The following is a 26,946-nucleotide window of genomic DNA, read 5'->3' on the forward strand; positions in this document are numbered from 1 at the left end:
CTGTGGGTGTTTAGACAGAGAAAGCTGCCACTGAGGAACTGTCATAAGCATTCCTGTGAGGGGAAGCAGAGACTCAGCTCATCAAAAGGTACTTTAGTGCCCTAACTCTTAAGGCACCTAGATCTACCATTTAGCCTCACTGACATTCTCAGAACTGCCACTCAGCTGCTACCTACCACCACAGATCACATGTTTCTGCCGGTTGGCATTCACAAAGCTGCCTAAACACTGATGCCATCCTGCAGTTAACGAGCTGCTCAGATCCCTAGCATAGGCCCAGAGGTCCCACGGTGACATTCTCACACTAAGCAGGGTCTATCTTGCCAGCCAGGCCTGATCCTGTAGATTTACTCTGAGCAAATCTAGGACCTGATACCTGTTGGATGCTGCTGCAGGTCACCAAGAGGTTGGGGCTGGGGGAGCAGAACGCAGCACTCTCAAAAGATAGCCAGGCGTACAGGAAAAAATAGGGAGAGAGAGTTATTAAATATGAGTAAGGGGATGGGAGCATTCAGCTGCTAGGGTATGGACTACCTGGGCAGGTGACCTGCCTTATATGCCTTACTCCAGCTGAAGATGGATGCCTGAGGATCCTGAATGGAGGGAGGCACCTCTCTCTGGCCTCTCAGTGAGGTACAGCAGGTCAGGTGCCTAAGCCACTCTCCTCTCCCCACCTTTCCTCTGCTTTTCACTTCTGGCTACTGTAGGCTGCTCCCTGCTGAGCTTGCTGCCTTCTAAGGATCCTTTTCTTAGGGCTTGGCTACAGTGGAGAGTTGCAGCGCTGGTGGTGGGTTTACAGCGCTGCAACTTACTCACCGTCCACACTTGCAAGGCACATACAGCACTGCATCTCCCTGGCTGCAGTGCTGGCTGTACTCCTGCTCTGCCTGGGGTATAACGATTGCAGCACTGGTGATGCAGCGCTGCTCTGCCAGTGTGACCACCAAAAGCGCGGTAATTGGTCTCCAGAGGTATCCCAGAATGCCTGTTCAGCCACTCCCAACAGCACTGCAAATGCTGCAAATGTGGCCACACTGCAGCACTGGTAGCTGTCAGTGTGGCCACACTGCAGCGCTTTCCCTACATAGCTGTACGAAGACAGCTGTAACTCTCAGCGCTGCACAGCTGCAAGTGTAGCCATACCCTTAGGCACTTAGCTCTCCCCATGCAGTGTGTGAGGAGCCTGGCTCTCTACCTTGGGCTTGAGGATTCCACCAGGCTACCCAGAGATTAGGTGCTGTTAGCAGCATTAAGTTCAGCATCACGATATTACTCCTAGATCTGATCTCATCAAGGATATTAAAGACACTCCATTACAAATTAGTGGCTCAAACACACTTGCTCAAGAGAGGGCATGGTCTGACCACTGGAAGCCTAGAATGAAAAATTCTAATCTGGTTTAACCCTCCTCAGATGGGTTTGGGCAGGTCACTTTAGCTCCAACTTAGTTTTCATATACCATACGTTGGGGGATAGGATACATTCCCATTCCCCATAAGGAGAAGGTAAGGCTTCTTAAAATGGGCTGCAGTTGAGAAGAGCTATTTTATTGATACTATTGAATACTCCAAAACGTGCTGTTCCAATGTGTTTACAAGATGAATAGATAAAGTGAAGCCTGTAACTGTTTGTGCCTGTTAAAACAGACGTCTAAAGAATCTCTTCTCTCTGTAGTAACTAAATCAGACATTGCCATACTATCAAAGTGAGTGTCCTACACAGCTTAAAAAAAATATTCACACATTAAGAGACATTCTAAGTGATAAATAATGTGTTGCAGATGCATGAAAGCAATTTTACAAAAGAAAAAAAAGGTTTCCAGACATTTATTTCTGGAACTGTACACCAGGTATTAAAGTACAACAAATACAAAATAATGCTCAAAAAAAATCAGTGTTTATGTACAAATATTAAAACCAATGCAACAATAGCGACTTCCTCTTGAACATCCACTACTAAAACTTCTTCCGATTGTCACTGGTTTAGGTCATTATACGCAGGGTGCGTATTTCAAACCGGGAAAGGCTGGAATCTCTGGTGGTGTAAGAGGGCCATAATCAGACCTATACTATTTTAAACAATAACTGGTCATTTCCTTAAGTGAAAAACATTAAAAAATAGTAACCTTGTCATTTGATAAATTACTGTATTTAGTTTCCCCTTTGTAGATAATGTGCTTGTAACTCTGGGCAAATAGTGTCCCTGTTGGTCAGTTTATCCGTTAGTTTACATTCAAAGTTGAAATATTCACTAGAGACTTTGGTTAAATTCTGTAGTATGACTATGTTCTACTGGATCTGAAGTTTTCACACATTTTTGCCCCTCAGTTTTAAAAATTAAAAACAGGAAACAACTGCACAATTCATTGACCTAATTGTACACAATTTAGTATTCTGCAAACAGTAATGTACATCCTTCAAGTAAATTCAGCAGTTTGACCATGACAAGAGGAAAACTAACCATTTAAAAATCTAGCAGGAGAAGATGACATGACTAACAAAAGTAAAAGTATTGCTATAATCACAGCACCAGTTACACTTCTAAATGAATCAGCTATCCTCTTCAGATTCCCTGTACATAAAAGATACATCTGCCAACACTGCAATTGCCCATTATGGATTTTTGGTTTGTTCATGTGAAGAAAAAAAACATGGCAAAGAACAAAGAATTCGTCACAGTTTGTTACAAGAATTGTGCTTCACCATCCAAGAATCAAGGCAATAGAATTTCTTCATATGGTTGCAATTCAGTTATCTTCATGCTGACCCTCAAAACGCAATTCTTTTAATAAACAGTAACAAGTTCTCCATTTAAATGTTTAAACTGAGAGAAAAATAGGAAAGTCCAGCTTTTAAAAGAAAAATTCAATAAATAGCTATTTTACAAGGATAAAGTCATAGTGGTACAAATTTATGAATGTCACATCAAGCATGCACAAAAATGTTACTATACACAAGTAGTCAGAAAATATTGAAATAGATATCTAAAAAGATATGCAGAATGTACATATTTACAAATCTTGCAAATTATTGCCTCATTTTAACAAGGAATTAAAAGTAAACGTTACCAGCTAGCTAGCCACGAGGCTAAATAAGATTAGAATTTAAAAATCTATTAGACTAGCCGGAAATCATTTTTCTCTCATATCTTTTTCTGAATTTTGGTCAAAAGTCTTTATTAAATAACTAAAGTGTCCATTCAACTTGCCGACAATCCAAACTCTAGACAAGTCTCTGTCTATATTAAGACCCCAGCAATGCATAGATAAACTGAATATATTACTGCATCAGCTAATGAGAATGGGCATGTTCATTTAAGTGCAACTGGTATAAGCATTCAGTCATCTTTGTGTAATGATTTTTATATAGACCAGCCACTGTAAACCCATAGTTAAACTTGAATGTATAACAATGAAAAAATATGGCCAGTATTTCACAAAATTACATAAAATGTGTTGATTCATAAACAAAAGAAACAAGGTACAAAGTTCAGCACAAAACACAGCAACAAGAAGCTGACAACTTGGCCCTGTGTTGTACTCTGACATTTGTAGCCAAGGCTACCCGTTATTTACTGTGTACTTACTAGAATTACGTATTTCAGATGTTTAAGTTAAAGAATTGATAACAAATTATCGCTAACTACTTTTGTCCACTGTGCTAAACTAATTTTTATGGTAAATGTGCTATTGCATAAACAGTTCAAAGCAATCTTCATTACAATGCTGTAAAGAAAACTTGGGAGTATGCTACATCCAAAAACTCAGGATGTCAATGCAGTTCACAGTATATATAATAAATACCCTCGTCCCTTTCAAATACTACCCAAAGTCTCTACTACTAAATTACTCAGCATAACCTTGAAGCAATTACTACAAATATTACCAATGCAGTCAAACGTAAGCATTTAAAAAAATGCAAGCAAATTAGTGGCAATTAAATCTGCATTACAGACAGTGCAAAGAAAAGTCTGAATTTGTGTGGGAAAGTCTACTGCAATTCAATTGTACTGGGCTTAACTTCAGAATCTTGTAAATAGAAATGAAAAAAAGAAAAAAAAAAAAAAAGCACAAACCTGAAAGCTGTATGCTCTGGAAGCATATCACATACCAATACTATGTTTTGTCAGAATCTGTAATACAACTTAAAGGGTATTAAATGGAATCATTTATGGTCACCCAAAATTTCATCTGAATATTCACAAAAAAATTGATTGGAACAAACAATTATTTTGCGTATGAGATGCATTTGTACTTCTGTCCATCCCCATTTGAGAAAGGTATTGAAATGCCATTTTGACACAATGACTCGCCAAAAGAAATAAAACACAATCCGTGCTAAAGGAAGTTTTGAAATGTATACTTCAAGGTTGTACTGCACTATATAAAAATCTAGATAGTCCCTCAAATGAACTGCAGTGCTCCAAACAATTTAACGTGTGTCCCAAATATAAACCATTTAGTGGTCAAACCTAAACCATGTAGACTGTGGCTTTATACGTCAGCTGCCTCAGAAAAAGTTGATACAAATAACTGGTGTTATTTATTACCTTACACTCTTAAAAGTTGTGGACAAAACCCCATCAGAATACAATATTCTAAAATGCATTTGTTTAGCCAATAAGTTTAAGTACACAGAAACCTTCTGGTAGTATAATTACTTCTGTGTAAGGTAGCCATGGCCTATAATTTTGCAACAGCATCTAAGTGTATGTCTTGCTCATACAGTCCCTTGTGCTAGCTTCCACCAAGATGAACTCATTGTTTTGTAAACTGAAGTGCCCTAGTTTAGTATCACATGAGAGAAGGTTCCATTAAAAAACATCCTTGTTTGTGCAGTTTAAATTAAAGAAACCCATCCCTGCCTTTATAAAAAAAAAATGCTACATTGAGCAGGAATCAGGATCTGTACCTGTAAACATTGTTATTCCACTGCATTTGTTACGGCAAAAGTAACTTGGACTAAAAAGCCACTTCAATCAGTTCACAACTTCTGTGCTGGTTTTGAGATGGTGAACTCTGTCTACAGGCTTTAAAAACAATTGAAGCAGAGTTTAAAGCTGCACCAGAGTTCTCTTAATCCCAAACTCTGCCAAACATCATATGACATTTCCACACGTATGGATTGAAAAACGAAATTATTCTTGATAAATCAAGATATAGTTCTATACATACAAAGACATCACTGATGTCATAAAGTTCAAACTTCCAGTGAAAGACTAAGCAAACCTGACAGTTCCCATCAAGTTTGCTGCTGCATTAAGTACCCACTGTTTTTGTAGTTTACCACTGGAATCATTCTGAGTGAAGGGCAGTATGTTGGTGTAGAGTATGGGCACTGATGAAACCATTTGTCTCATTTGCAGATAGACTGCTAAAGTCAGCCACTGAGACAGCCATTTTGGCACTGGTAATATGATGTGTGTGGTTCTCAAAGTCCACACCCAAGTTATTGACAGAAACATCGTTCATAAAGGATTCAGGGACTGCAATCCCCATTTTTAATCTCTTGGCAGGTCTCTCTGACTCTTCACTGCACATGTTCATTGGGTTTAACTCCGAGTGATAAAATCCAGTCTCAAATAAATTAAAACAATCACTTTCACCATTATTAGGCAAGGTAAGCAACTCTTCTGTTACAACAGGCACATGATTAACTGGTGCTCGGGGTAAGCTGTCCAGAGGAGAAAAGGCATCTTCCAAGCAGTTCACATCTGTAGAGTGGCAGACTGTAGCTACACTATTGGTCAATGCTGGAAAAAAATGAACACACAATTTAAATAAAAATAGACTTTCTTGAGATACAGTTACAACAGAAAACAGTCTTTTAAACATCAATATTGATTCTTCTTGATTTACCTGTCAAGTCATTGGCAGTGATAGAGTTCAGAATGCTGAGCTGTTGATCTGGAATGGGCTCTGTTCTGCTATTAGAAGTTAACGCTGAAGAATGTACTGCTCCACCAAGGGCTTCTGCTTCATCTACCAACCGATCCATATAGTCCCTAGAAAGACATCCTTACATTAGAAACAGGCGTGAGACTAGGAGATGAATTTCTTTAATCCAACATCACTGCAGCATTTCACTACCCTGATAAAAGTTGGAAAAAACTCTAGATGCAGAACTGACAGCAGAAAGGATATATTCCAAGCACTGTACTTACGTGACCCCTGGATGATGGTTGTACCTCTTCTTTCCAAACCTTGTTTGCTGAGCGAAGTAATCATAACGTTCTGATTTCTTCCACATATAGTAGAATGCTACACATTCAGCAACTGTTCTAGTTCTCACCTAAAATTTGGCAGAAGAATTAACATGCTTGTTTAAAAAAAAAAAAAAAAAAAAAAAAAAAAAAAAAAAAAAAAAAAAGAAGAGGTGGGGGGGGAGGTTTGTAGTACTCTCCATCTTCCACATTCTCTTTAGTTATATCATTCCCACAGGAAGAGCAAGTTTCTTAATCAAACATGGGATTCTTCTAACAATACAAAGTTGGAAAACGTACTTTTATATCCACTCAATAAAGCAACTTAATATGCTCAGCTATAGAAAATCCAATCTTTTTAAAAAATTAAGTTTTACATTGAGACAGAGTGTCCAAGACAAAAATTAATGTCTCAGTTCATAACTGCATATTTTGACTCTTCATAAATTGTTAAGAAAAAAGGGAGGAAAGCTAAGAGCAATATGAAGAGTAATAAGCTAAATGGGAAAATAAGGAAGGTATTATGGAAACACTCCTTTTTGTAAGGTTAGTCAGCAGAGACTGCCCAGGCTCCAACGACAGGTGTGTGCAAAACTAGACTGTTAAAATGGAAGTAGTCCTAAGAGATGGTCTAGAAGATCCATTTTATCCCTATTATCCATGAATCTACATGCATTGTGCAATTTGAGGCTTCAAATACACTTGTTTCCCCTTATACAAAGACGGGTCAGTTTCTGAGGATATGTCTACACTACGAAATTACATCGAATTTATAGAAGTCGTTTTTTTAGAAATCATTTTTATACAGTCAATTGTGCGTGTCCCCACAAAATGCTCTAAGTGCATTAAGTCGGTGGACTGTGTCCACAGTACTGGGGCTGGCGTCGAGTTCTGAAGCAGTGCACTGTGGGTAGCTATCCCACAGTTCCCGCAGTCTCCGCTGCCCACTGGAATTCTGGGTTGAGATCCCAATGCCTGATGGGGCAAAAACAGTGTCGCAGGTGGTTCTGACTACATGTCATCAGGCCTCCCTATCCCTCCCTCCCTCTGTGAAAGCAACGGCAGACAATGGTTTCGTGCCTTTTTTCCTGGGTTACCTGAGCAGACATACCACGGTAAGTATGGAGCCCACTCAGCTCACCATCACCATACGTCTCCTGGGTGCTGGCAGACGTGGGACTGCATTGCTACACAGCAGCAGCTCATTGCCTTTTGGCAGCAGACGGTGCATTAAGATTGGTAGTCATCGTTGTCGTACTCCTGGATGCTCTTTTAGTCAACCTCGGTGAGGTCAGTCAGGGGCACCTGGTGAGACATGGTGACTCAGAATTCGAGTGACTCAGCCAGGTCATTCCTATTTTCTGCCGAGCACCCAGGAGATGATGATGGCTAGCAGTCATACTGCACTGTCTTCTGGCAAGCGGCTAGGAGATGATGCTGGCTAGCAATCATAATGCAGCATCTTCTGCCAAGCACCCAGGAGATGATGATGGCTAGCAGTCGTACTGCACCGTATGCTGCCAGCCTAAGATGTAAAAGATAGATTAAGTGGATCAAAACAAGAAATCGACCCGATTTGTTTTGTGAAATCAATGGCCTGCTAAACCCAGGATTTGAGTTCAATCCTTGAGGAGGCCATTTCCTTGATGCATAGCCACCCCTTTTGTTGATTTTAATTCCCTGTAGGGCAATGGCAGACAATTGTTTCGCACCTTTTTTCAGCGCAGAGCCAGAAGCTGCAAAAGCAAAACCAGGCGAGGAGGCGACGGCAGCACAGTGACGAGAGTGATGAGGACATAGACATGGACATAGACTTCTCACAAAGTATGGTCTGGGCAACGTGCACATCATGCTGATGAGCTCTGTCTGTGCTGACCAGCGCACCACGCTGGCCAAACAGGAAATGAAATTCAAAAGTTCGAGGACCTTTTCCTGTCTACCTGGCCAGTGCATCTGAGTTGAGAGTGCTGTCCAGAGCGGTCACAATGGAGTGCTCTGGGATAGCTCCTGGAGGCCAATACCGTCAAATTGCATCCACTCTACCCCAAATTTGACCTGGCAAGGCCGATTTCAGCGCTAATCCCCTCATCGGAGGTGGAGTAAAGAAATCGATTTAAAGAGCCCTTTAAGTCGAAAAAAAGGGCTTCGTCATGTGGATGGGTCCAGGCTTAAATCGAGGTAACGCTGCTAAATTCGACCTAAAATTGTAGTGTAGACCAGGCCTGAGAGTACCAATCCTTAAGTCTAGCTAGGCTCTTATTCCATGTATTATTCCTTCCCCTCCATCTCCTTACAGAAGCATCTATCTTTCCATTTGAGGAGTAGATGCGTCTCCTTGCTCAGTCAGTCCACATCGCCGCTCCTTAGCCAAAAGAATTACTGCTGCATGACAACTGCACAGTACTCTACTTTCTTGCTAGCATCTTAGTGGCTGAGTCCTGTGTGGCTGCAGAACTCCAAGCCCCTGGTGGCTATGAGATGGCTAGGCTAATTAAGGTATTATTATTTTGCCTGGTCTAGACTCGGAGAATGAATCCAGAGCAGCATAGAGTATAACACAACAAAATTATATTATAAATGCATAAATGAATGCAATGTGAATATAACACTATTTCAGAGACTAATAGGTTGATTGATCTTGAAAATGTTGACTGTTGAATGATGTTTGTGGTAAAGTTAGCATGCAAATGACAAATGAGCTATAATACATTGCCTCAGATTTCACTGCAGGCACTGCTTCTGCTAAAATCTATAAAAGCAATTAATTTAAGTGACTAAACTACCATTCTCTCCATCCAATTTAAGTACATAACTTACCTTATTTTTCTGTATGAGATGAAAATCTTTCCCATAAATCAGAAGTGCATGTTCAAAGTTTCTGCATTCTTCTTCTGTCCAAGCTGTCATCTCTTCTAGATGATTCCCAAGATAAGAACAGCACTTATTTTCAGATAATTTTCCAACAGATATTGAGTAACAAACATTTGTACTGATAACATTCATGAAAATCCAAATGCACTTTGAAGAGCAACTGCTAAATTCTTTAGAATTGGTCTTATTCTTAATACACTGAAGCCTCTAAATATACTCTTGGTTAGAAAACTGACTGAATCTGCTAATCATCAACTTTGGATGCACTACTCTGCTCACTGAATAATAATGGATTATTAGAGTTTCATTTATTTATTTATTTTTTATTTGTAGTCATCCAGGGCCAGGGGAACAAAAGGGCTTGGGCACCTAACTGCTCCTTTAAGTACCGAAATCCATCATTTAGGCACCACCAAGATTCCCAAAACTCTTGCTTAGCTGCTGCCTGATCCTGGAGGCACCTAAAATCCTTAGGTGCCAGAGGTTCCACCATTAAAGTTCCCTAGGCACCTAAGTTTCTGCCAGAGAGCACACACACAGCTGCCTCAGTCTAAGCACCTATCTCATACCTAAACCCAAGGAGGATCTTCTCACCTGCAAGGCCCAATCCAGTAGGCATTTTCAGAGCATGCCTAAACCCAGACAAAATTGCTGGGGGGATGGAGGTGGCCAGCCTTATAACCTTTAGCCCAGTGATTAGGGCACTCACCTCAGATGTGGACACACACGTTCAATTACCCCTCTGCTTAATGTTGTTTCCCCCACTTGGATTTTCTACCTCTTAGGTGTGACTGCGCTGGACTGTGGGATATTCAGGTATGGGTCTCTCTCAGTCTGTCCCATTGTGTATAAATAATTAAATAGACATCAGACCAGAGGAAGCCCATAGTTCAGTGATTAGCGCATGCACCTGAGAGGTGGCTTATCCAAGTTCAAATACATTCTCCACATGACATGCAGAGTTCGGTGGGGAACTGAATCTGCATTTCCCATATCCCACCTGATTACCTGAACTACTGAGCAAGAAGTTATAAGGGAGGCCACTGCCACCTCCTGCATTTCTTGCAAAAAATGCAAACAAAAAAACACCACTTGGGCATCTAACTCCAGGAGGGGTTTCACAGCTGAGATACCAAGCAGAGAGGTGCCTAACTCCTTTCTTCAGCAGTTCCTATTGGCTAGTTTAGATGACTTCTGACTCAGTGGACTAGCTTTTGCGGATCCCATTCTTAGCCACCTAATACACCCCATGCATTGTACAGAGGAAGCCTGGGCACCTAACTTGGGCCTGTGGATTCCAATGGGTAGCAAGGAGCCTAAATATGATGTGTTGCAATGCACATGTTCCTTTGTGGATCTGGGCCCAAATCTGCCAAGGTTTGAAATCACCAGCAGCATCTGAAGCAGAATATTTTTCTGCACTGGTTTCAAAGGTGTCTACTCTTGCAGGGGTACAAAGAACAAACAAACCTTGGAAAATAAGCAAAGGAGAAACTGCTTTTCCATACATTTAATTCTGTAAAAAACTTGTAATTCTTTTTATAAATTGGTAACAATGCAAGTTAATGTTAATTTTCAACAAATGCACACAGATCAAAGGAAAAATCTGTTTTCCATGGGGTTTCAGATCTTTCTCTATTGTGTGCCTCAACCTAGTACTATAATACACAGTTTAAGATCATGTGGCTCAAACTCTGTATATGGACCATTTTAGCTTCACTACCCTTGCTTTTTCGAAGTTCGATATTATTGTTACTTAGTATTTAGTACACAGTTTGCTATCGTTTAAAAGAAAACTGATTTGGTAATCCACAACAGTGTCCATCACATTCCTGGGTTCTCACTGCCATTCTCCAACAATTCAAATCACTATAGAATAGCAGACATTCTCTGTTATGACAAAATTTGTTTTAATTTTGTTTCACGTTAAAGTATACTAAAGAGGAGATATGTATTTACCCCATCAGGGAACAAGATAGTAGCAGGCAAAACACATCTGTACATTTATTATGAGGTAGTCTTGGTTATAGTAGTAATTACTGCTTATTGTTTTTAATGTCTTTTTTGTATCATTCAGTTACACAGTAAAAGAAGAGCCTTTCAGCTTACAGGCAACACAAATGATCTCTTTGCCAAAACAGGAATTCCCTATTAAGTGAATTTATAAAGTTATTCAAAACGTTGACCAATCAACGAACTCTCACACCGTGTCCTGCAGCTCACCACAACAGGATTCTGGCAGAATAATGCAGGGAGTAGATTCTAGAGGTGCAGGCATTCCACTGAGAATGTCCTGACTGCCACCTGCCACTGCCCAATACAATATGTTGAAATTGCATCCACTCTATCCCAAATTTGACCTGGCAAGGCCGATTTCAGCGCTAATCCCCTCATCGGAGGTGGAGTAAAGAAATTGCCATTATAGGACCCTGGGAGAGTTTCACTCATGGCGGATAAAAATCAATGATTTTAAAAAAATCTGGTTTTTTAAATTTAAAATCGGGATTTGTTTGATAAAATTCTTTTTGAGGAAAAAACCTATCTAAAGGTAGTTTTAATTAAGATACATTATAGCTGAAAGATCTCTCATCATGGAATAGGGATTATAAATTTGAATTCTAAAGTATGAGACAATATATTCATGTAATATTTAAGAAAAGTTTTGTAAATGAGTTCCAATAGTTCATGGATTAGGTATGGACCCCAAGTTTATGGGGTTCCAGAGGCTTCTGTATAGATTAACCTAAATAATCTATCTACCCACCCAATGGGACTCAGTGCTCAGTCTGGAAAAGAAGTGGGCAAACTATGGCCTGCGGGACGCTCCTGCCCGGGAGGCTAGCTCCCAGCCCCTCTCCTGCAGCCTCATCTCACTCCACTGCTGGTGCAATGCTCTGGGCAGCAGGGCTGTGAGCTCCTGGGGCAGCCCAGCTGCAGAGCCCTGCCTGACCCGGTGCTCTGTGCTGCGCAGCAGCATGGCTGGCTCCAGCTGGGCAGCACAGCGAGATGTCCTGGTGCTCTGGGCATGCAGCTGTAGCGCGGCCACCCACTGATGCTCCAGACAATGTGGTAAGGGGGCAGGGAGTGGGGTGGGAAGAGGTTGGATAGAGGGCCGGGGAGTTTGGGGTGGTAGGCGGGGGTTTGGATAGGGAGTCAGGGAGGAACAGGGGGTTGAATGGAGGCAGGGGTTCCGGGGTGCGGGGGTGGAGTTGGATGGGGCAGCGGGGGGCAGTCAGGGGCAGGAGTTTCGGGGGCAGTCAGGAAGAACGGGTGGTTGGATGGTGCAGGGGGTCTGGGGGGGGGGGGGGCCATCAGAAGGCAAGAAGCAGGAGCGGTCGGACAGGGCCATGCCTGGCTGTTTGGGGAGCCACAGCCTCCGCTAACCGGGCCTCCATAAAATTTGGAAACCCAATGCAGCCCTCAGGCTAAAAAGTTTGCCCACCCCTGGTCTAGAAGATACCATCAGAGATGCTTAGTTTTGCAGTTCTCAAACTGTGAATGTGTCTCTCCAGAGATAACATGCTTGTTAACAGCAAAAATGTCTTTAAATAATTAAATATAATATAATATAATATAATATATAGAGGTGAGAAATAACAGACCTCAACCCTATTGTTCCTCTGCAAATTTGTGTACACAGAGTCAATCCCTTATCTCTCTCTAAAAGTGCAAAGTTTCAAAAAGTTCAATGAACAGAAGATTGTTGGGGGCGGAATAGATCTGGACAAGGAGAAGCAGTCTGGAGATAAATGTGAAAAGGGAGGGACAGGCAGTAGAAACAAAAGTGAAACCATTTGAGCAGCATATTCCAGAAGTCTTGAGGTCTTTCTGAGTATAGCTTTCACAGATTTGAGATCTACCACACCATTCTCTCACTAGAATGGAAAACCTATAATGGCAGCAGGCCGCAAAAGAGACCCAGTTTGGGAATATTTTAATGACGTTACTCTACCTGTGGGCAAGACAGGCATGCGTGCAAAATGCAAACAGTGCAACAAAGAAATGCAAGGCCTCGTTTCCCGAATGAAACAACATCATGAGAAGTACTCCTTCTCAGGAGGAAGCTGTGTTGAAGATGATGAAAGGAACATCACTTAAAAAATGTATAGTGTGTACCTCTTAAAAATGACACCTACATCTGAGTTGTTATAACCTTATTACATATTCTTCACAACCAACAAGAATGCACTTTTATGTAGAAATCCATGATTAAATCGAGTCTTCCTGACTAGTGATTTAAATCAAATTGATTTAAATCAAATCCACCTGGTTCCATGGACTGAACACTTTCCTCTGATCGCAAACTGCTGCCACAAGTGTAACTTTCTTACCACGCAGCATCTTTTCACATTATTGGGTTTTAGTCTTAGTTTGCAAAGCCTCACTGAAATCTAGGCTGCGAGCATTCCATTTAATAGGAGTTTATGCAGAAACAATATGTAGTGAACACTACGGTGAAAATGCCTGTAATGCACAGAATACTTTTATCACATGATGTAACAACCATTTTATCCTTACCACACTCTTTACATATTTCTCACATTAGACTTTTTAGCGATTAAGTCTCACTGAAATAAATGATGGAATAATTGTTCACTTCAAATGAAATAGTGCACAATACATAGTAAAGGCAAATAAAATTAGTGAGACTACAAATGTGGCACGTTACAAGATTGGGCACTAGATCTGTAATATGTAATCTGCCAAGGATACTATATTTGCTAGGGTCATCAGAACGGTATTTTGAAACTGTCCAAAAGCCTTAGCTGACTTCAGGGAGTACCTCCTGAAGTCTGGTCTGTGGAATGGCAAAAACATCCTTATCTGAAACTTTAAGGCAGCAGGACTGCTTATAATGGGTCTTTTTAAAAATGAATCACTTTAACTTCATTTTTCTGCATTTCCACACCCTGCTTTAGGGCTCAACGCTCCATAGTAATGAGTGCTTTCAACTTCTTTTTAAGTCTATGGCAGTTGAACGAGATTAGCACTATACAGAAGATGTTTCTGCAGTACCAAGCCCCAAGTTTGTCTTTGCTTTCATCTGTGCATAGGGTGAAAGGAAACTACAAGGACTGAAAGACTGACCCCTCTGTTATCTGTATGGATCAGCTCTACTAACTTAAGAAAAGCATAAAGGCTGGGGACAAGAGGTGGAAAACACAAACCAACCTATCCTACTACATAGTAGAGTTATCCTATGCTGAGAAAATACATTCAGGGTTCAGTACAGGAAAGGGTGGGGCCACATCACAGAGCCAGCTATGGTTTCTTGATTCTCAAGCAGCCTTGGAATGAGCTAGAGCAGCCTGTAGTCTGCTCTAACTTACAATAGCTGGCTCTGATCTCAGCAGTTCTATAAACTGCTGTGAACTCCTCCAGTAGAAATTCCCAACTGGCCACCTACAGTCATGTTACATCCATTTTGTTCCATTCAGGTGATGAAAAGGGTAATGACCTAGGGCTGAGAACCTGGCCTCAGTATTTCTGTACATTATAACTTTAAAAAGAGTCTTAAAGTATTCCCTACTATTTCAGAAATCTCTTACCTTGAGATGCCTTTCCATTTGAGCAATACCTCTCAATTGCTTCTTTTATATTATGGTTACATTTGAGTAGTTCATAGAGTGCCTATGAAATTAAGGAAATATTTTTGTTTAAAACAAATCGTTTGAAGTTTGTACCTTAAACTGCTTAGCTACTGTGTCTAGCTTCAGTGATCAAATTGCATATCAGTCAATTAATTTTTAACCATATAAAATTAAAATTTCATCAAACAATTTAAACAAAAAGTTACATACCACTGAAAATAAGGTTTCACAAGAAAATGTAAGTGGATATCTACAGCTGGATGTGAGTTATACTGAGAACTGTTTGTTAAGAACATAATCATATACACATGCTGTATCACAAACATTGATATTATAGACCCCAATCCTGATTCATGTGCTTAATTAAGTACTGGCAGGATCGGAGTCTTACTTTGCACTCCTGTGAAAAAAATGTTTGACTATTTTGTTACCTGTTGCACATACACGTATAGAGAATGCACATTAGTTCAAAGGCAATGTGTCACACATGGATAGGATATAAAACATACTTGTTCATTGTCCCGTGTGTGTATTCCTTCAGGAATTCTTCCAATATTTTTTTCATTTCCAGTTCTTAACGAGGTCTCAAAAAGGTATTCTTTAACCTTAATCTCTGAAACCACCTCAGGTCTCCAAAGTAACTGATCTTCATTTTCATACACTGTTAAGAGGAAAATCCATTGAGATACAAATAAAGTTGTGTGAGTGAGAGAGCATGCACACCTACCCTGGTGTTTTTGATACTGCAGACCAAATAACAGCAGGTGTAAATTTACATGGGCCCACTGAATTTATATACTTTAATTTCTGGCACAAATATTTTAGAACTACAACATAAGAAATCTGCAGCTTCCCCAAAGATAGAAAACAAGAAGGTAGCTAGAGGTAATCAAATCAAACATATTGACAACACCTTGTCACATGCACAACCACCACCACCCCTCCCTTTCCATATACCTCACTGAAGAGAGACTTGCACTATGCTACAAAGGTGAACAGATTCAGGCTATATTGGAACAAGGAGGGAAGGGACTGAATTCTAAGGAAAAGGACCTATCAAAAAAATTTAAAAAAAAATCTACTGGCCACTAGAGAATTCAAATTAAGAAATTTATGCATATTTACACATGACAAAGTTGGGAGTTTTCTAAACTAGTGAACATAGTCACATCTCTGTTTGCTTAGAGTTGCACACAATCCTTGAAAACAGCAAAAAAGAATAAACCAATAAATAAGCAGTAAAAAATATGAATTCTAGCACTACATTTATTCCTCAGTCAATTCAAACACTTTCTATGCTGGAAAAAAGCAGGTGACTACGCAGTCACTGTCTTCAAAAAAAACTTGTTGCTATATATTATTAGAAGTGCTGATCTTGATGCTAATATTGGGATTTCTGGCTCAAATAGTCATCAACTACTAGCGTACGGGACATATATTCTGTAATGAGTTTGGGTTGTGCATTTATTGTCAAATCACATTGGAAAAAATCTAATATGCAAGTAAGTGGCTTTTATAAATATCATCTACGTATATCAAACAACACGAGACATGACTTGAACATTAGTTATTGTTAGCAGCAAACATTCAAATTTAAATCCCAATTTGCCTGCTATTAAAATATTTAATATTACGAACAGACATTTTTGACATTACATTTAACAGGGGGCCATTTGGTGATTGGTCTGCTTTGAGCAGGGGGTTGGACTAGATGATCTCCTGAGGTCCCTTCCAACCCTAATAATCTATGATTCTATGATACAGTCTGCAGACAATGCAAAATTAGATAAATTATCTGATCCAAGGCAGTCAAAGGAATCAAAGGCTGGTACAGGCCAAAAGTGCGGAGGATCTGCACCTCCTACAATGAGGAGGAATTTAAAAAAAATAAAAAATAAATCCTTTTCACCTTGTAAGACACTGCTGCTGCCCAAGAATAGAAGATGCTTTCACAAACAGTAACATTACAAGACTGAATTTAGAGCTGTCCCAGGGAACACAGAGCCCATGCCACCAGAATCACCACTTCTTTTGTCACTGTTACCAAAGATGTACTTTTAATTTCTAAAATGAAATCTTAGGAAAGGTCAGGAGTTTTATTAGAAACAAAAAACCCATAACAAGACTATTGTAATATTACGGCTGTATAAACCTCTCAGCTGTTCTCTCCTACAATCTATCCTTAGATTTTTGAGATGTCATTTTTTCCTCTTAACAGCCAAACTCCTTAGCACTATATTCAACTGTTTTAAGAAGGCTGTATTTCCCTATCATTGTATTTAACTTTAAATTGTTCGAAGTGACTCCAGAAAGGAAACAGGGCAATAAAAATAGAGTTACAGATAAACGGCATAATGGAATCGGAACCACCACCAAAAGCACCCACAGGATTGTGTTTGATTAGATTCGTTTTCTGATAGAATTTTACAGGTAAAAAAGGTAATTCAAAACAATTCTGAAAGTGTACAGAAAAAAATTAATACCATCCAGTTATTGATGCACTCTACAATCAGTTCCAAGATTTCCTGATGTATCTGGAAGTGAGGAAGTTTCAGTTTTAATACTTACCTTTTCTAAATCCTACAGCTGTTTACCATCCAGAAAGTTTGAGCAGAAAGGTATTCAGACAAAAATCTCATCTGAACTGAATAAATCCACTCTTTTTTTCCAACTGAAACTAATTTTTACCTCAATTTAGATAGAGACAGACTCATGCAACAAATGGAATAAAGAAAAACACATCTAGAGAATGATCACAGGATTTCTCTTTCCAAAAACTACTTAGCCAGTAAAAGGAAATTTAGAACAGAGAGTTTGTTGCTTAATGTTTTTCTGCAGCAGTTTTGTATCCCACAAAGCTATGCCAGTCTAAAGGCAATACAATAATATTCTTTGATGATGGCTGAAGTGCCTGACCTCTCTAAAAGAGAAGCAAAGATGCTCTTTCTGAAGGTCACTGAATAATGGATCTCATGGTCAATTGCAGTTTGAATTTTCTGTGGGCAACAAACTCTTCCTGGAGCCATTTTATGATTTGGTCTAGTATTATTATCCTTCCAGTTTAGTATTTGATTTTTCTTATTTCTCCTTTTCTATGAGAATTTTACACTCAAAGTTATTCATTGGGATTAAATATTATAAGGAGATAATTTAGGTGCACTGTTTTGTCTAGCTAGAATTGTTATAACTTCTGATGTCAATTTTTTAAACTCATGGTTTTTAAGTAATGTTTAATATTTTTATTTAACCAAGTAGAAGTAAAACAGAAGAACTTACCCTTTTCATCATCACTGAACTTGCCCAGGTAAGGTGGTATTTCAGCCTGATACTGTGAGCCAACCATTATTTCCTAAGGTTTAAAACAAAAAACAAAAACAAAAATCACACACACTTTAACTTTACACTCAAAGATATATGAGCATTAAAAATGTCAATACAAGATGTATTTGATTCCAGGATTAAAGCACTGTCTTAGATACATAAAAAAAAATTTGAAATAAAAACAAATTGTAAGAAAATTCCACTGAGATTTATTATATGGAAATAATTAACACTTTAGTTACCTTCCTCAAATCTTCAGATGAATTACCAGTGTCTGCCTCAACATCTTCACCATCCGATTCCTTATCTCCATCATATGTAGTGTTTGCTTTATAAACCAAAAAAAAGTATTACTTAGCAATATTTTGCAGTTTGCACATAGAACTACGATTGTATCTGTTTTCCTTTACTTTAAAGCGACTAAACAAGAGTATCTGCTTCCATTTAGAGATAATGGTCAATAGCTCTTAATAATTTGCTTTTCTGTGAAACTGCAGCATAAAAGTTAAACAGTAGAAGGTGCTACATCTGCAACTGTGTGTATTAGAAATGGATAGCTCACTGTCAAAGGAAATAAGATAATTTGCCTCAAAGGCACTGCAAGTATAGGTCTGGGGAATCGCAACAGGAAGATACTAGTACAATTTAACTCCCAGTTACCACAGCAAAGTAATCTGAAAGGCAATTGTTCTCTACACTGTCCATTTAAAATTCTGTTATCCAACTGTTTCAGGGACATTTAAAATATTGAGCTAAACAAGTATGTATCAATTTGGAAAGAAGTATGAGAGAAAATATGGTAGAGATATAAAATAATGAATAGTAGATTAAAAAAAAGTCGAGTATGTGCTCCTTTTTACCCTTTCCTGTAAACAAGGACAAGAGGGCACTCCAAATAAAAGCCAAATTAATAACTCGCTATTTGTCAAGAAATTAACCCACCATATTTTTTCTGCGATTACAACTCAACAGAAAAGTATCAGATTCTATAGTTGAATCACCAGTAACATCAACAAAATGAGATGCCCTTAGAACATACCGCAAAGCGCCAGTCTTCCTCAACTTCCAGTGAAATCAATGGCGTCACCACCTCACAGGATTGGGCCCTAATTCTTTACCTAGACAATCTTTCTATATATCTATACAGTGCTTAGAATGTTTCGGTACTACTATAGCATTAGTTTTCTTACATCTTAATGGTCGAGGAAAGAAGTCTGTAGCTTCATGTGAAGTAACTGATGGTGTCAAGTCATCAGCAGAAGACTGTGTTTCTTCGTCATCACCTGACAAGAGGTCTTTAGCTATTTCCTCCTGTATCATTAAAGAAAGAAAATCAAAGATATAATACTAAGTATAGGTTGGTGAGCCTTTGGAACTAGCAAGTTAGAGGTTCTATTAGCAAATACATTATCTAACTTTTTACCAAAATTTATTCTATTCTTCTACTCTCCCCCAAAAAAATCAGAATCACATTCCTAAGATTTTTGAAGTATAGAAATCAAAATCAGTGTGAAAGTGGGAGCTAGGAGAGGGGGTTGGGACCGAGTTGCCCTCCATGAAAAAACCCACTAGGGATTGCCCCCAAACATGAAGCAACCCAGGGATCTCAGGAGACCCTGTGGCTGTGCATCAGCTTGACCAATCTAGAGTTTCCCCTAGTCCTAGCATCACAGCTCCACTGGAGTTGCACTACCAGGAACTGATCACTAACCATGTCATCCCCCAGAACTCTGGAAGAATTAATACAGCCCAGACCCATATTTCTTTTTCTTAGGGTTCTCTGCAGGACTGCACAAAGGATGATGTGAATCCTGTTGTCCTGCCCCACCCAGTCTCCTTCCCTTAACAGTGAATGGCAACTTCTACAGAGTTTGTAGATGCGTCTGAGCCTCCCTCTTCCACACAGAGAAGCTGGAGAGGAAGAAATGCACGTGGATATGCATTAGGTAACAATCCTGAACACATTTTTTTGTAACCATACGGTAACACTGAAATGTGTATCCTAATGGGACTCTAAAGTGCACCAGCAGTCAGTTTAAAGTTCAGAAGAATTGGGAAAACCCATCTCCAAGAGTCACAATTTAACACACTGACGTTTCAGGTTTTATACTAGTTGCATAATACACCCAGTCTCTGCATATATGAAAGTTTCTCTCTCACCTGCCACAAATCTAATACTTTTCATATCCAGTTGAAGGGAACACTGCCAAAGTATTCAGGAGCGAGTTTTCATATTAACTGTATAGTCACAGATGTTTTGAAACACTGTATATATATTTGAAGCCATAAATATTAGTCCCCAGCTTCACACGCACATTACTGAAAGTTCCAAATTTAACTTTTTAAAAAGTGATATTAAATAAAACTATAAAAGTCTTTAACATTACAAGTTACTCAAGAACTTCTACTTTCTTTTATACTTGTGTAGCATCAATAACATTAATGAAATTGTGCCTCATTTACAAATGTACTGTAAACAAGTAAAATCAGAGTCAGATTTTCAATGTCCTTTAAGAAGAGTAGTGTGGATACTTTGCGTTCAGATTAATAGGTGACAATAACTTTCGTATTACCAAGAGAAAGACAAAGATCACACAGGTTCCTAGTTTTAAACTTAAATACAGAGAAAAATGTTTTTGACTTACTTTGTCCAGAGTCATATCTGGCAGTTCATCCGCAAGTTCACTTGGGGAGCTATCTGCACTGGAACCTGCTATAACTGGAATTGTAGGTTCATAGCCATAGAAAGCCAATAAATCTTCTAAAGGCATGCTTCCTTCCTAATACAAGAAAAGTTATAAACATTTAACATCTTAATATTGTCAAATACTACATATCGTTATACAAGCATAAAGGGACAAGATTAATTTTGAAACAGTTTAATAGTGAATTTAAAAGGATTATTACTCTCCAATTCCAAAAAGAAGATGACTGCCTTTTTAGGAAAAAATTGAATACACATTTCAAATTTTTTTAACACATGGCTGAATTTGGCTTATAATCATGTATTTAAGGCACATTCAAAATCTGTTTCAATTTCCTCTGAAAATTATTTACTGGATATATACAAGAGAAGGCTTAGAAGTAAATATTAACTGAATATAAAAACAGTTTCTAATCATTTGATCCAGTGTAAAGTACAACTGACTAACACTTCTTTATGATACCAGATATATTAAAAAAATATGAAATAGTGAAGCAGGAAGCAACCAAAATGTCAACTTGAAGATTTACAATGTGGCAAGATGTTATAATCACAGTTGCAGCCAGAGACACAAAAAGAAGCCAGCAACAGATTTTCACAGCAATTGTTAGTTTGTGCTTTTTCCCACCCCAAAAGATACTTTTTATACTGACTTCCCAGTTTTTTTGTTTTGGGGAAGTAAGAAGGAGGAGAAAATAGAGAGACTGACAAAGGGCAACTGCATACCAGCAGCTTTTGATAATCCCATCTTGTTACATGTCATCAGGCTGTATTTCCTATTGCAATTAATAATGTGGCAATTCCCAGGCATTATTCAGTTGCCTGATTCATATCAATGGAGATACCTGAAAATAATTTCAAGTATTTATAAATATTGTTTTAAAATTCTTGTTGAACTCACATTCTGATTAAGTGATTTTTTTTCTTGTAGTCATCTAAGGCCCCAGCAAAGACTTCTCACAGTGAGTACAGTTAAGCACATGCTTAAATCTTTGCAGGACTGTGACCTAAAACAATATATCCTTTAATTTATTGGCACTGATTCTTTCTCTACCTATTTGCTGCTATTCTGGAAATTTTGTGGAGTAACAGTTTACCAAGTGTAGTTTTTAAAACCATGTTATTTCTGGTTTACAACTGCATGTATGAAACTTACAACAAAAACTGGTAATTTCTAAAGGGTAGAATTGGTGGTATGGAAGCCTACCAATGTGCAGTCTTGTCCCACATACAATAAATACAAACTTACACTATTAAACATATACAGCCATTTTCAGATCTGGTGTTACCAGGTGCATCTCACTGGAACTCTCCGGACCAAATTCTGCAGCTTGTGAATGGTGCTATAAGCAGCTCAGCAAACAGCAGTATAACGATCATCAATTTGGCATTCAGTGAATGTGCAAAATGAGTGACACAAAGACAAGGATGAAGATGAGGTGTAACAGGAAAAGCAACTAACAAAAGAGTGTAAAATAAAGCGGGGGGGGGAGTTATTTTGCACATTTACAGAATGGCAAATTGATGCAAGCTAAACACACTTACACCCACATTCTGCCTCAGAACCACCATTAATTTGGCCCATCATACTTAAACAAGGCTATGGAATAAAGCAATTGATGGTAAGACTGAAATCATGGCCATGATAAAATAGTTTATACTGTGCTTTATCAATATTCTGATTTGAAATGAAGCTAGTCCTCATTAAACACTATTTGTGGTGTATGATTTTAATATATTTCCCACTTAATAAAAACAAGAATTGATACAGTGGTATCAAATACTATAAACACAAGACAAACTTGTTCCATGGGTAATTTCTCTTCCAAAGCAAAAGCACTATTGTCATATTAAGTTGAAGGGAAGTACTTTAAATAAACACAGCTCTGAAATCTTTGGAACTGATCAACTGAGTTCTGTGATAACTTCCAACTAATGATCCACCCCCATATATCCAATAGCTAAATCTGACTGTTTTAAATTGGCTGCAAAGGCATTTACTATTGTTTCAATGGAATTTACTTAAACAAGATAAATGAAAGAGAAGATAGAATGTCCTTTGTATTTACTAAAGTAAGTACAGTGTAGCTGTATGATTAGGAAAAGAAAGTAAAAGCCCCCCCACCTTTTCTAAATCTTCAATTTCAGAGTTGAAGTTTTTGCCCTCCTCCATCATTTCCTCCTCTTCAAGGGTTCTCTCATCATCATAGTCATGCACCAACATTTCAGCAGTAGGGTCAAAATCATGATCCTCAGAAGATAAAGAGCCAACTAGAAGAAAAACAATATGAATCACTTTACCAATATACAACGCCATACTATAATCAAAATAAGATTGTGTGCATTCTTTTAAATGAAAGGTCAATATTCTCTAGATATAGAGTAAGAAACAAGTTTTCAAGTGGCTTTAACTTGGCCTCCATTTTTGTACCTGTAAACTGTAGGTGCAGTTTTGTGCTCTGCAATTTGAGTCACTTGGAGATCTAAAGAGATTGCGTTGTAAGTGATCAAATTAGGTCATTTTCAGAAAGTCTAGTCATAGCTACACATTTTATTGTGTATAAGATAAGAACCAAGAGATTCTTAAAAAACATGCCCAAAACGAGCATAACAATGTAAAATATAGTTCTGACACAAAGCCTTAGATTTGATGCTGTAACTAGAAGCAGAATGTCACTTGTGGAGCCTGTCTTTGACAAGAGACTAGCATATCTTTTCACTGTTAGAATAGCCAGCCTAGCTTCAAAGCTGTTCTGATTAATCAACTTTATTCTAATAGCAAACTAAGAATTGAGCATCTATGTCAGAAGAATTTAGTCCCATGAATGAGATATTTCATTAAAATTCAATTGCATTCTATGCAGTTTATTCAGAATGGAGGAACAAACTCCACTGGAGTTCCAATTCTCAAATAAGATACATGAAAGATACAGAACAAGAAACAGACTATATTTATTTATTAATTTCTTTGGAATATAATGTAAGTGGCGACTATCTGGCCCAACAGAAATTGCTACTTTAAAAGCAAACAAACAATTCTGTTGCTTTGCATTTTCTAGTTTAAACACATTTTTTATGACAATATTAGAAAGGAAGCCATTAGATTTAAAACATTTTTTTAAAAATAAGTATTCTACACCACAAGACTATATTCAACATCACAGATTACTGAAAGAAAGAACTTAAAAATTTAACTGTTCACCATTCTATTTACTTATTGCATTCTTTCAGCTAGGGTAGACAGACTAGCCAGTTACACTTTCTTTTCCATTCAGTTTCACTTTCAGGTTCTTTTGCACTAGCACTATGTTGTAACTTTTAGATCGCAGAAAGTGCCCAGAAATATTTCTGGTAGGAACTGATTTCCATATGCAGCTCTGATTTTAAATTTCATTGAAACATCCATATTGGTCCTAGGTTTCATAAAAACACACACCGTACTTCTGGGTTCAAAGGCAAAGTCTCATAATACTAATTTTTAAAAGATCCTTCCCTTTATTGCTAACACTTGAGATTTAAAGCATTTAATTTCTTGTTCACTTTCTAGTTTTAAACATTACTTTCTTTTTCAACATTATTTTCATTATCCAGAAATAAAACAAACACTCAATTTCATTTTCCAGTTCTCACTAGAACAATATTGTTTGAATTTACAACACTGCAGGGAAACATTTCAAACCAAAAGTTGTTCCTTTTATATTTAAAAAAAAGGCATCCATTAAAAATTGACAATTCGTATTGGGTCTTTTAGAACTCTCAAAATCTACAGAACCTAAAACTAGTTGATAATATCCTTTTAATTATGATAACTACATTTACATGTAGAATTTTTAGTTACATTATTTAGACACTCCTCCCACAGCTTTTAAAGCAGTATCCAGATACATAATTATTAAATAATAATTTCAAATATAAGATACTGTACACTATATATTCTGAAAACTACACTTGCCAATTACTGCACTTTAGTTATACAAACATGTGAAGCAGCAAAGTGTAAATGGAATACACTTTCCAGTCTTTAAACAAAAATATACCATTTACTTAACTAACTTGGAATATTCAATAATGGATCTGACAAAGTATTTTTATTCAGATATGTAAACATTTTATTTTAAATTAATAAGTTTAACAAATGTAGTTAAAATGCAGCCAATTAAATTATAAAGACTAGTTTTTGTTATCAAAGATAAATTACTATTTGAGCTCATCTGGGGAATGATGATTGTTCAGGAACAAAAGCAAAATAAGGTCCCAATCCTAAAAACACTTATGCATGAACTTAATCTTACACATGAACAGTCCTATTAAAGTCAATGGGAATAGCTGCATGTGTAAAGTTAAATGTTTATACATTTGTTTAGGATTGAGGCCTTAAATCGGGGGTAGATAATACTTAATATTAAGGTTAAGAAGAAAGACTAAGTAATAACTGAAAAGTGTTTGAAACTTGTTAATAACTAGTATCAGAATTTTAGGAGCCTGTAGTTGAGGGATATCAGTGAAGTGGTCGCTCTCTTAAGTCTCCATATTTTTACTAAGTTGACTTCCAAAAGTTGTTTAAAAAAATCAAGTTACACAAGGATAAATTATTGGGCAATTAGTTGAGACTACAGATTTGGTAAGACAACTGCTCTACAGCACACTCCATCTGTTATTAGGCAGCAAACTGGAGACATGGAAATAAAACATTTAAAGTGAACTAACTGGGGAAGGAGGGGGAACTTTGTAAAGAAGTAGAGAAAGTTTGTGGTGGGTCTTTCACAGAAGCCCCTGCAACCTAGCCCCTACCAAATGCTACCCAGCTGCTGGGAACATAGAATGAAGTAAACAGGACAAACCTGGGCTCGAACTTCCAAAGGAAGCCTGGAATATAATGGAGAGAGAGGCAGAGATGTTAGATGGATGCGCTACAAATAGAAGTCAGGGAAGGAATCCTACAGCTAGAATAACAGGTAGGTTTCTCAATCATCTCAAGTTCCCGGTCTCCCCGCATCGCTCTCTGTGAAGGAGTCTCTCTGTCCTTCCCCCAGTTTTCTTCTTCTCCTCTATCTCCCGTCTCTCCCCATCCCCCTAGGGCAGACGCCTCGTTTCTCCTTCTCAGCGCTTTTCTCCCGTCCCCTCCATCCCAATCCCCGCTGCCCCAGTCTCTCCTCTCGCTTGCTCTCTCCTCCGCCACATCTCCTCTCTTCCCTCTCCCCGGCCCGCTCTCCTGAGAGCCCCCGGAGAAGGAGCCCCGTCCAGCCGGCCCGGCCGGGAGGTGACAGGGGCAGGGAGTGACGGAGGGAGCCAGACCGGCCGCCGCCTCCTCCGCGCACCCCAGCCCGGGTCTCCCTCCTCCTTTCACCTCCCCCCTGCCCCCTTCGCTAGCCGCTGGGGCCCCTCTGCGCGCCCCCCGGGGCCCCGGCCAGGGAACCAGCCCCCCCCCGGCCGAGCCCGGGGCCTGTCCGCTGCCCCAGGGCTGGGACCCGGCACCCCGCTCCGCTCCGCAGAGCGAGCGGCCGCGGCCTAGTCGCGCAGGTTCCCGCTGCCCCGGTGCGGGAGGCTCCGCCAGCCCCCGTGCCGCCCCCGGAGCCCCGCTGCCGGACTCCCGTCTCCGGAGGGAGGTTACCGGGCCGGCGGGACCAGCGCGAGCGGCCTCCCCGCGGCGGGGCCCCGCAGCAAACCGGCCGGACCCCAGCGCCCCTGCCCGCTTTCCCCGCTCACCTCCGCCATATTGGGAGCGCTCGGGCTGAGCAGTAGCGCTGCGCCAAGTGCCCGGATGGGGCCGCTAAGCCAATGGCAGCCGGAGCCGGAGCTGAAGCCGCAGACGGCTGGAGAGGGAGAGCGGAGGCCGGCGAGGAGGCGGCGCAGAGCCGAGGGCAGCCCCCAGGGACCCTCCTCCTGTTCTGTCCAGGGTCTGCCCTCACCCCGCCACAGAGGGCGCTGGGCGCTCCCCAGCCCACCACACTGGGGGCTGTCCCGGGACCCCCCCACCCCATCGCCAGAGGGCGCTGGGCGCTCCCCACCCCACAGCACAGGGGACAGCCCCAGGACTCCCCACCCCATTGCCAGAGTGGGGTGGGGAGCGCCCAGCACCCAACACACGGGGCTGTCCCGGGACCCCCCACCCCATTGCCAGAGGGTGCTGGGTGCTCCCCACCCCACCACACACGGGGCTGTCCCGGGACCCCCCACCCCATCGCCAGAGGGCGCTGGGCGCTCCCCACCCCACAGCACAGGGGACAGCCCCAGGACTCCCCACCCCATTGCCAGAGT

The 26,946-nt window shown here is 39.8% G+C and overlaps 2 protein-coding genes across 3 annotated transcripts in view; one reads left to right on the forward strand and one right to left on the reverse strand.

Moving 5' to 3' along the window:
- Nucleotides 1–8,746, forward strand: part of SETD9 (SET domain containing 9) — a 46,685-nt gene extending 37,939 nt beyond the window's left edge. Inside the window, exon 6 of the mRNA XM_050947091.1 lies at nucleotides 7,924–8,746. Within this exon, the coding sequence (XP_050803048.1) occupies nucleotides 7,924–7,981 (58 nt within the window). The 3' untranslated portion in view covers nucleotides 7,982–8,746. The remainder of the gene's footprint in view (nucleotides 1–7,923) is intronic.
- On the reverse strand, nucleotides 1,811–26,452 carry MIER3 (MIER family member 3). 2 transcript variants are annotated; one of them, XM_050947011.1, is made up of 13 exons: nucleotides 26,395–26,452; nucleotides 25,530–25,554; nucleotides 22,814–22,959; nucleotides 20,630–20,764; nucleotides 19,175–19,295; nucleotides 18,227–18,312; nucleotides 17,940–18,012; nucleotides 15,173–15,324; nucleotides 14,622–14,703; nucleotides 9,019–9,110; nucleotides 6,163–6,290; nucleotides 5,858–6,003; nucleotides 1,811–5,751 (listed from the first exon to the last, which is right to left on the reverse strand). In XM_050947011.1, the coding sequence occupies exons 1-13, from the start codon at nucleotides 26,401–26,403 to the stop codon at nucleotides 5,294–5,296; spliced, it is 1,653 nt and encodes a 550-aa protein (XP_050802968.1). In that variant the 5' UTR covers nucleotides 26,404–26,452; the 3' UTR covers nucleotides 1,811–5,293. The 2 variants fall into 2 exon arrangements, with proteins under 2 accessions (XP_050802968.1, XP_050802967.1); XM_050947010.1 differs by having other exon boundaries at nucleotides 9,019–9,113.
- Between the last annotated feature and the right edge of the window lie 494 nt (nucleotides 26,453–26,946).

The sequence above is a fragment of the Gopherus flavomarginatus genome, chromosome 3 (genome assembly GCF_025201925.1).
Source record: "Gopherus flavomarginatus isolate rGopFla2 chromosome 3, rGopFla2.mat.asm, whole genome shotgun sequence".
Taxonomy (NCBI): domain Eukaryota; kingdom Metazoa; phylum Chordata; order Testudines; family Testudinidae; genus Gopherus; species Gopherus flavomarginatus.

Excerpts from the sequence above, each read along its gene's own strand:
- MIER3 (XM_050947010.1), bottom strand. Across the intron at positions 19,296-20,629 it reads CAGATATGACTCTGGACAAA|GAGGAAATAGCTAAAGACCT; the intron begins GTAAGTCAAAAA and ends TTAATGATACAG. Across the intron at positions 14,704-15,172 it reads ACACACGGGACAATGAACAA|GCACTCTATGAACTACTCAA; the intron begins GTATGTTTTATA and ends TTAATTTCATAG.